The sequence below is a fragment of the Delphinapterus leucas genome, chromosome 6, assembly GCF_059928025.1.
Source record: "Delphinapterus leucas isolate spDelLeu-1000000601 "Yukka" chromosome 6, BTC_Dleu_Yukka2, whole genome shotgun sequence".
In the NCBI taxonomy this organism is placed as follows: Eukaryota; Metazoa; Chordata; class Mammalia; order Artiodactyla; family Monodontidae; genus Delphinapterus; species Delphinapterus leucas.
Genome location: NC_143134.1, coordinates 102,288,008 through 102,302,263, shown reverse-complemented (window position 1 = coordinate 102,302,263; position 14,256 = coordinate 102,288,008). Strand labels below are relative to the sequence as shown.

Genomic DNA, 14,256 nt, shown 5'->3' with positions numbered 1-14,256 from the left:
TCCCTCTGACTTTGGTCCTTCCTCCACACTAACCCATCCTCCACTTCCAATAGAGCTTCTTTTCTCCTGCCCTCCTTTGACTGAGTGACTGCTGGTTCGGGCAATGGGATGGGCAATGGCTGGGTCAGATGACTGAAGACTCCCTGAACTTACAAGAGTGTGTTCCCCATGGAGAGAAAGAGACAAGTGCGTATGTTACCCACAGTGTGATATGTGCCAGAACAGAGGTGGGGGTAATGTGCTCTGAGGCACAGAAATGAAGGTAACAATATCTGTCTGAAGAAGTTAGAGAAGCTTTGAAGAACAAGTTAGTCTTGAAGGATACTGGAGGTTCATTTAGAGAAAGGAAAGCATATGCCAAGGCAGAAGCTAAGTGGAAGATAGGAAAGGGAAAGAGAGGGAGATAATATTTACCAAGCACCAGAGCATCTACTGGGCACAGCAAGCCATAAAAAAAGTATAACTGTCTCTTTTATAGTTGAGAGAATTAAGAGTTGGGGACCTTATTCTAACATTTACTGAATGCCAACTACATGCCCGGCATTGTTGCTTTACTCACATTATTTCAATTAATCCTAACAACAAATTTATAAGGCAAGTACTACTAATATTACACGCAAAGAAACAAAGTCTCCGAAAAATTAAGTAAATTGGTCAAACTCCCAAGTCCAGTAAACTGAGGTCGGGGAGGTGTGCTGCAAAACTAGTCTCTGCTTGATTCTGAAGCAGCTTCTGGTCAGGATACGGAGTTCACTGGTCCATTGTAGCAGACAGGGGAAAGTTATAGATGGATGAAAGAGTTACAGAAAAACCCAAAAGAACTTTTTGGCCAACCCAATAGATCAGAGTAAAGAGAGAGGGCCTCATCCTGTTGGTGCAGTTTTTGATAGAAAATGCTTTGATCACATTTATATTTTAGAAAGATGTTCAGGCAGCAACATCTAAGATGGATTAAAGAGTAGAGATGAAGGTTAAGGGAACCAGTGAAAGGACTTTGTAAAAACCTGGAAGAGAGGTAGTGAGTTCCTGTCTAAGATAGGAGTGATGCAGATGGAGGGATAGGCGAAATGCCGAGGGTTTTTAAGGAGTAAAACCCAAACAACATGATTTCAATTTGGGTATTGAAGGAGATGGAGGGAGAAGTAGGAATCAAAGTGATCTCTGAGATCAGAGAACCAATAACTGTGAAATGAACTACAGCATTTGAGACAATGACTTTCTCTTATGTATAATTTTTATTTACTTTTAATGTTTTTGCACAATACCTATTCAGTATAACAAAACAAGAAAATGTAAATCAGCAAAAATAAACAAACTGGGAAGGCTCATAATTCTACCATGAATATATGTCATGTATTCATAACATTATAGAATTTTATACATTCATTAGCCAGAAGATCATACAATACATACGGTGTTTGAAACATGCTTTTTTTTACACTCAGCTACACAATTTGATTGACCTTCCATGTCAAGAACTCTGTTTTTATGGCTAATATACCATTTGATGGATTTGTCATAAGAATTTAACAAACCCCCCCATCTCTCGACATTTGTCTTGGTTTCCAGTGCTGTGTAATGACAGACAATAATTATACATACTTATATGTGTAGGTAAAAAATGTTTACTTTCACTTGGACAAATTATTAGAAATGAAATGCTATATCAAAGGGAAAGCTCCACTTGAGGCTTTTGGTGTCTACCCTCAGGTTTCCCTACAGAGTTGGAGAGAGCCTGTTTGCCCACATGCCTGCCAGCAATGGGTACTAACATCCATTAAAAATTTTTCCAAATTAAAAAGTAGTCATCAATTTGCATTTTTCATTATAAGTGAGGTTAGACAGTGTATCCTACTATTATAGGTCATTTTCATTTCTTCTTTAGTAAATTTCCAGCTTTTGTTCTTTGTCAACTTTTCTATTGAAGTATTCCTATCTTTTTCATATATTGGAAAAAGCTCTTTATGTGTTAAGCTTTTATTTCTCCTTAAGGTACTAATTTGTTTGCTTCCTGAAAATTTTTTGAAATATTTAACATATATTTTAACATCCAACTATTTTTAATCTGTATCTCTGGCTTGTTTTTAAGTTTATATCTTATCAGCAGGGTTAAATTAACCCATTACTATTATTGATGATAACTGATATATTTGGTTTTACTTCCATTACCTTAGTTAATGACATTTTGTTATAAATTCTTTCTGCTATTTATCTTCTTGTTCTGTTTTTCTTTTTTTAATTTTTAAAAATTTTTAAACTTTTTTTTTTTATGGTAGGTCCTTGTTGGTTATCTATTTTAAATATAGCAGTGTGTACATGTCAGTCCCAAACTCCCAGTCTATCCCTTCCCCCTACCTTTCCCCCATGGTAACCATAAGTTCATTCTCTAAGTCTGTGAGTCTGTTATGTAAATAAGTTCATTTGTATCATTTTTTTAGATTCCGCATATAAGCGATATCATATGATATTTGTCTTTCTCTGTCTGACTTATTTCACTTAGTATGATAATCTCCAGGTCCATCCATGTTGCTATAAATGGCATTATTTCATTCTTTTTAATGGCTGAGTAATATTCCATTGTACATATGTACCACGTCTTCTTTATCCATTCATCTGTCGATGGACATTTAGGTTGCATCCATGTCTTGGCTATTGTAAGCCGTGCTGCAATGAACACTGGGGTGCACGTATCCTTTCGAACCATGTTTTTCTCCAGATAAACGCCCAGGAGTGGGATTGCTGGATCATATGGTAACTCTATTTTTAGTTTTTTAAGAAACCGCCATACTGTTCTCCATAGCGGCTGTACCAATTTATATTCCCACCAACAGTGTAGGAGGGTTCCCTTTTCTCCACACCCTCTCCAGCATTTACTGTCCATTTGATGATGGCCATTCTGACTGGTGTGAGGTAATCTCATTGTAGTTTTGATTTGCATTTCTCTAATAATTAGTGATGTTGAGCATCTTTTCTTGTCCCTCTTGGCCATCTATACGTCTTCTTAGGAGAAATGTCTATTTAGGTCTTCTGCCCATTTTTTGATTGGGTTGTTTGTTTTTTGGCTATTGAGCCACTTGAGCTGTTTGTAAATTTTGGAGACTAATCCCCTTGTCAGTCACATCATTTGCGAATATTTTCTCCCATTCTTTGGGTTGTCTTTATTTTGTTGTGGTTTCCTTTGCTGTGCAAAAGCTTTCAAGTTTAATTTGGTCCCATTTGTTTATTTTTGTTTTTACTTCCATTACTCTGGGAGACAGATCGAAAAAGATATTGCTGTGATTTATGTCAAATAGTGTTCTGCCGATGTTTTTCTCTAAGAGTTTTATACTATCTGGTCTTACATTTAGGCCTTTTGAGTTTATTTTTATGTATAGTGTTAAAGAATGTTCTAGTTTTGTTTTTTTACATGTAGCTGTTTAGTTTTCCCAGCACCGTTTATTGAAGAGACTGTCTTTTCTCCATTGTAGTCTTGCCTCCTTTGTCGTAGATTAAATGACCATGGGTGCGTGGATTTATTTCTGGCTTTCTGTCCTGTTCCATTGGTCTATATTTCTGTTTTTGTGCCAGTACCATGCTGTTTTGATGACTGTGGCTTTGTAGTATAATCTGAAGTCAGGAGCCTGATTCCTCCAGCTCTGTTTTTCTTTGTCAAGATTGCTTTGGCTATTTGGGGCCTTTTGTGTCTCTATACAAAATTTAAGATTTTTTTGATCTAGCTCTGTGAAAAATGCCATTGGTAATTTGATAGGGATTGCGTTGAATCTGTAGATTGCCTTGAGTAGTATAGTCATTTTAACAATATTCTTCCAATCCAAGAACATGGTATATGTTTCCATCTGTTTGTGTCGTCTGCAGTTTCTTTCATCAGTATCGTATAGTTTTCAGAGTACAGGCCTTTTGTCTCCTTAGGTAGGTTTATCCTAGGTACTTTATTCTTTTTGATGCAATGGTAAATAGGATTTTTTTAAAATTTCTCTTTCTGATCTTTTGTTGTTAGTGTATAGAAATGCAACAGATTTCTATATATTAATTTTGTATCCTGCAACTTTACCAAATTCATTGATGAGCTCTAGTAATTTTCTGGTAGCATTTTTAGGATTTTCTATGTATAGTATCATGTCATCTGCAAACAGTGACAGTTTTATGTCTTCTTTTCCAATTTGGATTCCTTTTATTTCTTTTTCTTCTCTGATTGCTGTGGCTAGGACTTCCAAAACTATGTCGAATAAAAGTGGTGAGAGTGGACATCCTTGTCTTGTTCCTGATCTTAGAGGAAATACTTTCAGCTTTTCACCACTGAGTATGATGTTAGCTGTAGGTTTGTCATATATGGCCTTTATTATGTTGAGGTATGTTCTCTCTGTGCCCATTTTCTGGAGAGTTTTTTTATCATAAATTGCTGTTGAATTTTGTCAAAAGCTTTTTCTGCATCTATTGAGACGATCATATGGTTTTTATTCTTCAGTTTATTGATGTGGTATAGCACATTGTTTGATTTGCGGATATCAAAAAATCCTTGCATCCCTGGGATAAATCCCACTCGCTCATGGTGTATGATCCTTTTAATGTATTGTTGGATTTGGATTGCTAGTATTTCGTTGAGGATTTTGGCATCTATGTTCATCAGTGATATTGACCTATAATTTTCTTTTTTTGTGGTATCTTTGTCTAGTTTTGGTATCAGGGTGATGATGGCCTCATAGAATGAGTTCAGAAGTGTTCCTTCCTCTGCAATTTTTTGGAATAGTTTAGGAAGGAGAGGTGTTAACTCTTCTCTAAATGTTTGATAGAATTCACCTGTGAAGCCATCTGGTCCTAGACTTTTGCTTGTTGGGAGTTTTTTAATCACGGTTTCAATTTCAGTACTTGTGGTTGGTCTGTTCATGTTTTCTGTTGCTTCCTGGTTCAGTCTTGGGAGACTGTACGTTTCTAAGAATTTGTCCATTTCTTCTAGGTTGTCCATTTTATTGGCATACAGTTGCTTGTAGTAGTTTCTTATGATCCTTTGTATTTCTGTGTTGTCCATTGTAACTTCTCCTTTTTCATTCCTAATTTTATTGATTTGAGCCCTCTCCTTTTTTTTCTTGATGAGTCTTGCTAAACGTTTATCCATTTTGTTTATCTTTTCAAAGAACCAGCTTTTAGTTTCATTGATCATTTCTACTGTTTTCTTGTTCTCTAATCCATTTATTTCTGCTCTGATCTTTATAATTTCTTTCCCTCTGCGAACTTTGGGTTTTGTTTGCTCTTCTTTCTCTAGTTGCTTTAGGTGTAAGGTTAGGTCGTTTATTTGTGAATTTTCTTGTTTCCTGAGGTAAGATTGTATTGCTATGGACTTGCCTCTTTGAACTGCTTTTGCTGCATCCCATAGGTTTTGGATCATTGTGATTTTGTTTTCATTTGTCTATAGGTATATGTTGATTTCCTCTTGGATTTCTTCAGTGATCCATTGGTTGTTTAGTAGCTATGTTTTTCTACCTTTGTTATTTGGGTTTTTTTCTCTTCCACTGATTTGGAGGTTATGCATTCTTTTTCTATTCATAGTTATGTGAATTTTTTGTGTACAAATTGAACCTATGTTTTTCTTTAAGTTTTTTCATATTGATATATATGAAAGGAAGTGAGAACTTTATCTTTTCCTCTTCCCAACCATCCCCCGTTTCCCTCAGACTTTAAACGTTTTTTCTTTATAATATGTAAAGATTATTATTTTTTTCCCTTAGATCATATGTCTTTCTTTTTAAGAAGGGGTTTTATTTGCTATTTCATCATTTTTACAATTATTTTAGCAAGATATTTAGCAATATATGGTATGTCCCACTACTTTCTTAATCTCAAGTGATTTATTGAATACCATTTTTTTCCTCATACCTGAGTGCTTTATGTTGATTTCTTTTCAATCAGTGAAATACATCTTGATTTCCAGAAGTCATGCACATTCTCAAATGTCTTTCTCTTCCCTCATATTTACCAGTAGCTTGCCCAGATATAGAGTTTTGGGTCCATAATATTTTTTCCACATAGCTGTATATCTTATTTCATTCTTTTTTCATGGCATTTGTTTTTGCACAGGAGAAATAAAATGTCAGTTTGATTTTCCCATTTATTTTGTTTTTCTTTCCTAAACACTTGTCATACTTTTCCTTTGTTTTGGGCATTAATCACTTTTTATTAATTTTGCCAGGAACTTGATGAGTTTTTATTGCCCTGAAACTTCAAGTAAGGAGTATTTTCTTGTATTAATATCACAGCTTTTACTTGTGTTGTTCTGGAATTTTCTGGCTTCTTTTTACTGCCTCCAACAACAGCTTTAATCTTGCTGTTACAGTTTATGTTTTCTTCTCCGTTTGTATGTTTATCTTAATCATTTTCTCCTATAGCTGCTGCCTTCTGTTCAAAGGATACAGTGTTGTCTTGCATCTTCTTGAAGATCTGTGCCGATATTTACTGAACTTTTTATAAAAAGGAATATTCAGAAATATGAATAATTCAATAATAATTCAGTATTTAATGCTATGATGCTTTGAAGTAATGTTCCCTTTTTTTCTGCTGAAGTATTTTTCGTTAGTCACACATCATTATAACTTTCCTACAAATGTTTCTCTCATTCTTAAATAGCTACAGCTGTATCAATTCTGGAATTTTCTACTATATACATGGGAAAATGTTCTCTTCTGTTTTTAAATATAATCAAGAATGTTAGAAGCATGACTTTTTTCTAAAAATTACATTATATTACGAGTCTTCTCTCTCAATAATGATTTCTTCTGTTTTTAGCATATTTTAGTTGTTAAAACAAGGACTTCTGCATCCAGGAGACCTGGGTTTGAGACATAGAACATGTAGTAGTAAAGAACATGGCGTCTGGATCCCAATTCTCTTGGTTCAGACCCCAGCTTTGTCACTTACTGTGTAACTTTGGCAAGTTAGTTAACCTCTTAGTGCCTTAGTTTTCTCATCTGTAAAATGAGATTAATAGTATTTGTTACTTCATACGTTCTTAAATGGATAAATAGATAATATTTATAAAATACGTAGAATAGTCCCTGGGACATAGTGAAAGCTATGTAAATATCTGCTTTAAAATTCTAGCTCTAATCTTCATCTCAATTTTGTTGTCAACCTAAAAAAAAGTCTTTAAAAAAGATAAACAGGGCTTCCCTGGTGGCGCAGTGGTTGGGAGTCTGCCTGCCGATGCAGGGGACGCGGGTTCGTGCCCCGGTCTGGGAGGATCCCGCATGCCGCGGAGCGGCTGGGCCCGTGGGCCATGGCCGCTGAGCCTGCGCGTCCGGGGCCTGTGCCCCGCAACGGGAGAGGCTGCGACAGTGAGAGGCCCGCGTACCGCAAAAAAAAAAAAAAAAAAAAAGATAAACAAGCCAGAGCTTGTCTACCCGGAAACAGGCCTTAAACAAATGACAATAGGAAGAAGAGAGGAGTGTACTACCATTTAAAAATATTTGACTTACTAATTACAAACAAGATAAATGTGATTTTGAATTTCAGCATAAAAATGTAATAAACCAATGTTAAATGCTAAAAAAATCTCCTAGCGCTACCACCTGTTAACTGAGTAACTTTAGTCAAATCATCAAATTACTCTAAGCCTCCATTCTCTCTTTAAAATAGACACAATGCTAATAAAAGTAATGTACTTATTAGTAAAAATATTAGTAATTATTAATACTGTGAGGATTAAAGGAGATAATTTATATCAAGTATCACCACATAAGTGCACATTCCTTGGTTGCTACTATTTTTTTTAAATAATATAATGCATACTTGACTACACTACATTTATCTGGCTTTATTAAGTATTGCAAGTCTCTTTATTCCACAATTTCTCTGTTGTTGAATTCTTAACTGTGAGTTACTTTACAGATGTGTAACTCCAGGGAGAGTAAGTGCAGATTCAAAGCCGCATTGTCAGTGCAGAGGGAAGATATGAAGCAAGATCAATCAGGTCCTGCTTTTCATCTTTTTTTTTTTTTTTTTTTCTTGAGCCTGGGAAAAGCAGGGTCTGTGATTCTTTTTTCTTCAGAAGACTTATTTCCCATCAGTAGGATCATTCCCCTCAAGCGCTTTACTTTCTCCTCACCCTTTGTCCAGTGCTTTGAACGGAAACAAGGGGCCCAGTGCTTTTTGCATATCTACAACTATTCTGTTCTGCGGGGAGTGAGTGTTGGGGGACACAACGGGGGAGGTGCAGCTGCACAGGTTGGGGGGGTTGATGGAATATGGGATATACTGTCTTTAGCACGATGTTTTTACGCGTTGAGTATCATTGATTCCTTTTAGTCCATTTACGTACATTGCTGTTTTGAATTTTCCCACAAATAAGCCCAGCCATATCATGCCATGATGTGTTGTGATTGTAACTAATTGTGGGACATCAAAGAGGCCACTTCATTACCTGCAAATAGCCAACTATATCACTCTTTTAAAAAAATCTTGGTTTCTCTCCTTGCTTGAATTACACAATTATTTCTATGAAAAGCTATTGTTTGGGACTTTTCCCCCCAATCAGTTTCCAAAATGTTGTTAACTGTGCATTGATGTGCCCCGCATGAAATGGGCTTCCCTGGCTTACCCACAGCTTGCCCATCCGGGACATACAAACCAGAAGGTTCACCAGGAGGAATCAGCACGTGCCTTCCATGTCCTGATGAAAATCACACTTCTCCACCCGGAAGTACTTCCCCTGAAGACTGTGTCTGCAAGGAGGGGTACCGGGCATCTGGCCAGAGCTGCAAAGGTACGGATCCCACCACTGGCAGATAGGAAATATAAAAGCTGATCTCTTTTAGGGAAGTAATGCTGGTGTTTTTATCCAATTAATTGGGCATGGTCTTTAATATTCCTTCCTCTAATCTTATTTGGGGGGAATTCTTTGTTTTTATTATCTAGCATTCCTTATCACTGAACATATCCACATCTTGCTCCAGAGAAAGGAGATCTGAGACTCCACAAGTAATGTGACTATGAAAACAGATTTAGTATCGGAAAAGATCTAAAATGAATCTAAGAGAGAGAAGTCACAAATTTAACAGCAAATTTGAATAACAAATGAGCTAGTTTGGGCTCTGGTGATGGTTAAATCCATTTAAAGAAAATACTTTTATAAGTAAAGTACTTTGATATTATTCATATCAAAAATTAATTTAATTAGCCAAAGCTGTGGCTCTTGGGATTTGTGGCAGACATGCTTTGCTGGACTTATTTGTTCTTTATTTTATGCCACTCTAACTGAGAAGGAAAATAGCTAATGACATATGAGGGTCAAGAACTAGAAAATTTCATATCCACATAGATATCAAGATTTTAAAATCTCTAAGCTTAAACCATAATATTTAGTCTGTTTTTAAACTTAACTGGAAGCAGATACCTAGTAAGCATGAGCCGTAAGTGTTCTTCTTCCAAATGTGCACTTAGGAATTCATATGCAGTAAATGGGAATGCTGTTGATAATTTAGCTCTGTGTAGACAGTGTCCTCTTGACCGGAAAAGAAAAAGCGGGGGGAGGATGCTTTATGGACAGAGACTCACTTTGCTTTTTACTCTTCTCCCTGTAAATGTTAGTTGTCCGCTGCCCTGCCCTGAAGCCTCCTGAAAATGGTTACTTTATCCAGAACACTTGCAACAGCCACTTCAATGCAGCCTGTGGGGTCCGATGTCACCCCGGGTTCGACCTCGTGGGAAGCAGCATCTTCTTGTGTCTGCCCGATGGTTTGTGGTCCGGTTCTGAGAGCTCCTGCAGAGGTATGCAGACTGCCAATTCACGTTGTTTATTGATTGTCTTGCTCGACATCCTCAACTTAAACTCTAATAGACTACTAGATTCTTTGTTTCTTTTGATTTCATAGACCATAGACCACAGAAAGAGAAAAAATTACAGGAGGTTTGAAGTCAGAACTACTAAGCTCAGTAGACCACATCATCATAAACTATGCCCTTTGTGTTTCTTTTATGAACAAGCAAAGGAAAGGCCTGCCTGGGAAAGAAATGGACAGGTTACCTTAAACCTCAGATTTCAAGCAGCCAAGACAGGGTCCAGGGAGGGTTTGGGGATGGTCAATGTGCGGCTTTGATGTCTACTTTGATTGTAGGGCTCCAAGGACCACACCAGTATCCTGTGACAAGAGTAGTTAGCCAGTGTACACATCCCCAGCCTTCACTTTGAATAGACAGCATGCCACAGAAAGTGGGAGTTTGCTAAAATGACATCCAAAGAGCCTCATCAGGCCAACAGAAAAGGGGGCAGTACCATAGATAGAACCTGAGGCTCCCACATCAGATACAGAGGAACAACAAGCAAAATTGAGAGTACCTTAATTCACTTCCACTCTTGCCGTCTCCAAGACCTACTTTCCTACTTCTTACGACCACTGCATGGCCAGCTTCCTAGGGTTTCACAAATTGGGTTGAAAGAGAAGGCTCTGTAAGAAGAGAGGGGGACAAGTCAAAGGACTCGAGAACCCCTGCCCATGAAGCTTCTGAATACGGCATTCCCCCCGTCACCTCGGGTTGCCAGATGAAATACAGGACACCCGTTTAGATTCAAATTTTAGATAAACGACAAATAACTTTTTAACATAAGTAAGTCCCATACAAGACTGGAGACCTTCTTATACAAAGAATTATTTGTTGCTTTTCTGAAATTCAAATTTAACTGGATATCCTCATTTGTTTGTTTTTATGCTAAATCTGGCAACATGACCCCCAACACATCCCCTAGGCATCCTTTGGCAATATAGTTTGCTGAGGCTTTGACTGTTCCAAGACCCTGTATCACCCAGCTCACTGGAGTAGGGTAAGAAGTTCTGTCTTCTAGTCTTCTCTTGGCTCCCACACCCATAAGGGAAGCCAACCTACTCACAACTTCAAGGTCACTTGTGAACCCCAGGAGACATTCACTGTTTGTATTAATCGGCTACCGATACTGAACTCATCTATGAATATGAATTTGCTTAAATCAGGTCCCAGTCCAGACCCTTATCTCTACTTAACAAAAAGAGACGGAATCAGCAAATTGAACAAGGGAGACCTGAAAGAAGAGGGGAGAAAAATGGAATCACTGAGATTCAAAGGCAATTACATTGGTAAAATGAGATTAGGATTCCAAGAAATGGGAGAAATCTGAGAGGAGAAAGGTATCTTAGGGAGAAGAGAAAGGTTGCTGGCACAATAAACAGACATAGTCAAAAGCCAAATTAATAAGTTAGAAAATCAACGCAAGAAATCCTTCTGAAAGTAGAGCAACATTTGAAAGATTAGAAAAAAGACGAAAGAATAAAATGACACGAGAATAGTCACAGGAAATAGACTCTTCACAGATTAGGAATCCAGAGAGAGAATGGAGTGGAGGAGAAGCACTAATAGAAGATCAAAGAATATAACCGCAAGCTGAAATCTTGAAAACACACATGACTGAAAGCTTTGATAGTCAACTTAAAATCACTTACTGGGTGCCAGAAAACAAATTATAGAAAACAAATCCATGTCTGGAAATAATCTTATTGAAACTTCTGAAAGCCCTGGAAAAATTAGAAAATTGGGCCTATTTCACAGTTAGAAATAATATTGCCCATAAAGGAAAGGGAATCAGACTTGCCTTGAGCCCGTTATTAGCCATTCTAAATGTTAGAAGATAAGTGTATGTTTCCTGAATTCTGAAAGAAAAGAATTAGACCCTAGATTTCTAAACTCCGACAAGCTATTGTTTATGTGGGAAAGCAAAGCAAAGACATTCTTAGTCATACAGTCTCAAATGGTAAAAAGCCTATTACTGAAAAGGTTGATCATAGGAACCTCTTAGAAATATTCCTGTAAAGTTACATAGTTTTTAAGTTCTTTGTAAAACCTCTACCCCTTCTTCCAAATACCTCATGGCAGAAGGTAGAAAACATGACATTTTAACTTTCCACTTACTGACCTTCCAAAGAAGAGTGAGAAAATCAGGCAGACGACCCCTTTAGGGTAAGGTCTGGCCCTTGCCTCTTTAACCCTCTACAGTCTCCACCCTGAGCCTCGAATCCTACACTAAAGCCTTAAGAAATGGCCATGCTCTCTCAGGAAGCCATCCGTTTGCAAGTTGTTTCAACAGCCTTGATTGTCCAGTCATTCCTTTGGTCCCTGTATATAAGCCCTCCCTGTCGCTGACCTTCTCATCTGGGATGGGATGACCCCTAACCTCTGTATGTGCATCCACAAACCTGTCCTGCCTGCATTCTAGCCCTTGCGCTTTGTGTGCCAGGGTCAGTCAGGGAAGCCCAGGAAATACACCATCTGTGCTATGGGATAAGGAACTTATTTTAAGAATCAGACCTTACACGATTTTGGAAGGAGCTGTGAAGTGGAAGGTCCAGAAGAGAAATTGGAGCATCAGAGGAGTTACTACCAGTTCAGTCTGAGAATCCAAGCCCACCCAGCTGCTGAAGTGGAACCACAAGGGAGAAGTGTGTTGGGAAGTCTAAGAGAAGCTTTATCTCTGTGTAACCATGCCCTGATGCTCTACATCCAAGAACCCAGCAGCGAGCTTGGGGCCACCTTGGGTCAACAGGGTCAGCAATTGGGATGTGGAGTGGAGGTGACCAAAGACAAGCTGGAACCTACTGTGCATGTGTGCATTTGTCCATCACTGATTCTGCCTGCAGTGATCGATCACTGCCTCTCTTCCGCCTTCCAAGATCAAGTGCAGGTTCTTCTTTTGATCAACCCTAAACTGGCCCAAAATAAGGGGATTCTGACAGTGTTTCCCAGCTTAACCAAATTGTTACAATACAAACCACCTTACTTACTTTAATTAATTAACTTGTCGATCACCTCTGCTAGTCTGTGAGCTCGTTATGAGCACAGAACGTATCTTCCCCCACCCCAGCTAATCCTTGGTTATACTTCTGGTAAATGATATGGATAAGTACATTGACAAATAGATACACTGACAGTCTGCTTGTGTCACTTCCCATTATGCAGTCCCATGTTTAAAAAGTAGGCTTGTTGTCTTTTATGCAATTTGCATTGATGTCCCCGTGTAAGTAAAATAACTTTAATCAAAATAAGAGCAATGCTCCAGGATGTGAACTTTTCTAAGCTCCCTTTAATTTCACCTCCAAAAAACTACTCCCTAACTTACCAGTGAACGAAGTTGTCCTGAATGAAGGTACTAAGTCAGGCTCTTCCTCTGGCTCCTCATTAAAGGATTTAGTTATAGACATACTTCGTTTTACTGAGCTTTGCTTTATTTTTTTTGCTGATGTTGCAGTTCTTACAAATTGAAGGTTTGTACTGATAACAACCCCACGTTGTCAGATGATGGTTAGCATTTTTTAGCAATAAACTGTTTTTAAGTAATGGGCGTATATTGGTTTTTAGAATAATGCTAATTTGCACACTTAATAGACTACAGTGTAGTGTAAACATAACTTTTATATGCACTGGGAAACCAAAAAAATCGTGGGACTTGCTTTACTGCAATAGTCACTGTATTTGGTGGTCTGGAACTGAGCCTGCAATATCTCTGAGGTCTGCCTGTACTTGAGGTATTGTTCTGTGAAACATATACCATAATTCATTAATTCAAAAACACTTTTCCCCCACATCTTAACATCCTAAAACTGAGATGTACCTCAACAACCGTGGCGTTAAATCCTTTCACAGACATTACTGTTTCTTTATTAGCAGCTTATAAAATAATGTTGTACCTTACAATTGGGGCGTCTGGGATTCGGTGAAATATGGCAGTTATGTGGGAATTCACTTCTGTTTCAGGAGGGTAGTATGGAGAAAGTAGCATTTTACAGATCTAATTTAAATCTAATTATAAAGACAGAGGATAAGTTTATTTTTTTCTTGACAATCTTTCTAAAAGTGAGGCAGAAATGAAAGACCAGTGTAAAATATAAAGCCTTTTACAAATTTCATGTTACATCCTAAATGTTTTGTAGGGTTAAATAATAACTAATAGTCTTGATTCTTATTCCTCCTATACATTCTTCATTAAAACACGCTCTGAATTTTATCTGAATTACACATTCCTTTCTAAACTAGTAAGGATTCCTTTGTGGTTTCTCAGTGATAACTAGCTAAACCACAACATGAAAGTAAAGTAAATTTTGTGATAGTATTTTTCCTGAGAAAAACGTTCAGGCAACAGTGAGAACCCTGCATTTAACATCAGATTTATTTTATTTTCAGTATAGAAGCTGTCAAAATTGGGAGAGTGACAGGAAGTGTAAATCTGAGAAAAAAATCTAACGAGTC

At 37.6% G+C, this 14,256-nt stretch overlaps 1 protein-coding gene across 1 annotated transcript in view; it reads left to right on the top strand.

The window, feature by feature from the left end:
• The window catches only part of SVEP1 (sushi, von Willebrand factor type A, EGF and pentraxin domain containing 1), a 200,268-nt gene that overhangs the window by 57,085 nt on the left and 128,927 nt on the right, over positions 1–14,256 (top strand). The window contains exons 4-5 of the mRNA XM_022579081.3: positions 8,594–8,752; positions 9,577–9,756. Coding sequence (XP_022434789.2) covers positions 8,594–8,752; positions 9,577–9,756 — 339 coding nt within the window. The remainder of the gene's footprint in view (positions 1–8,593; positions 8,753–9,576; positions 9,757–14,256) is intronic.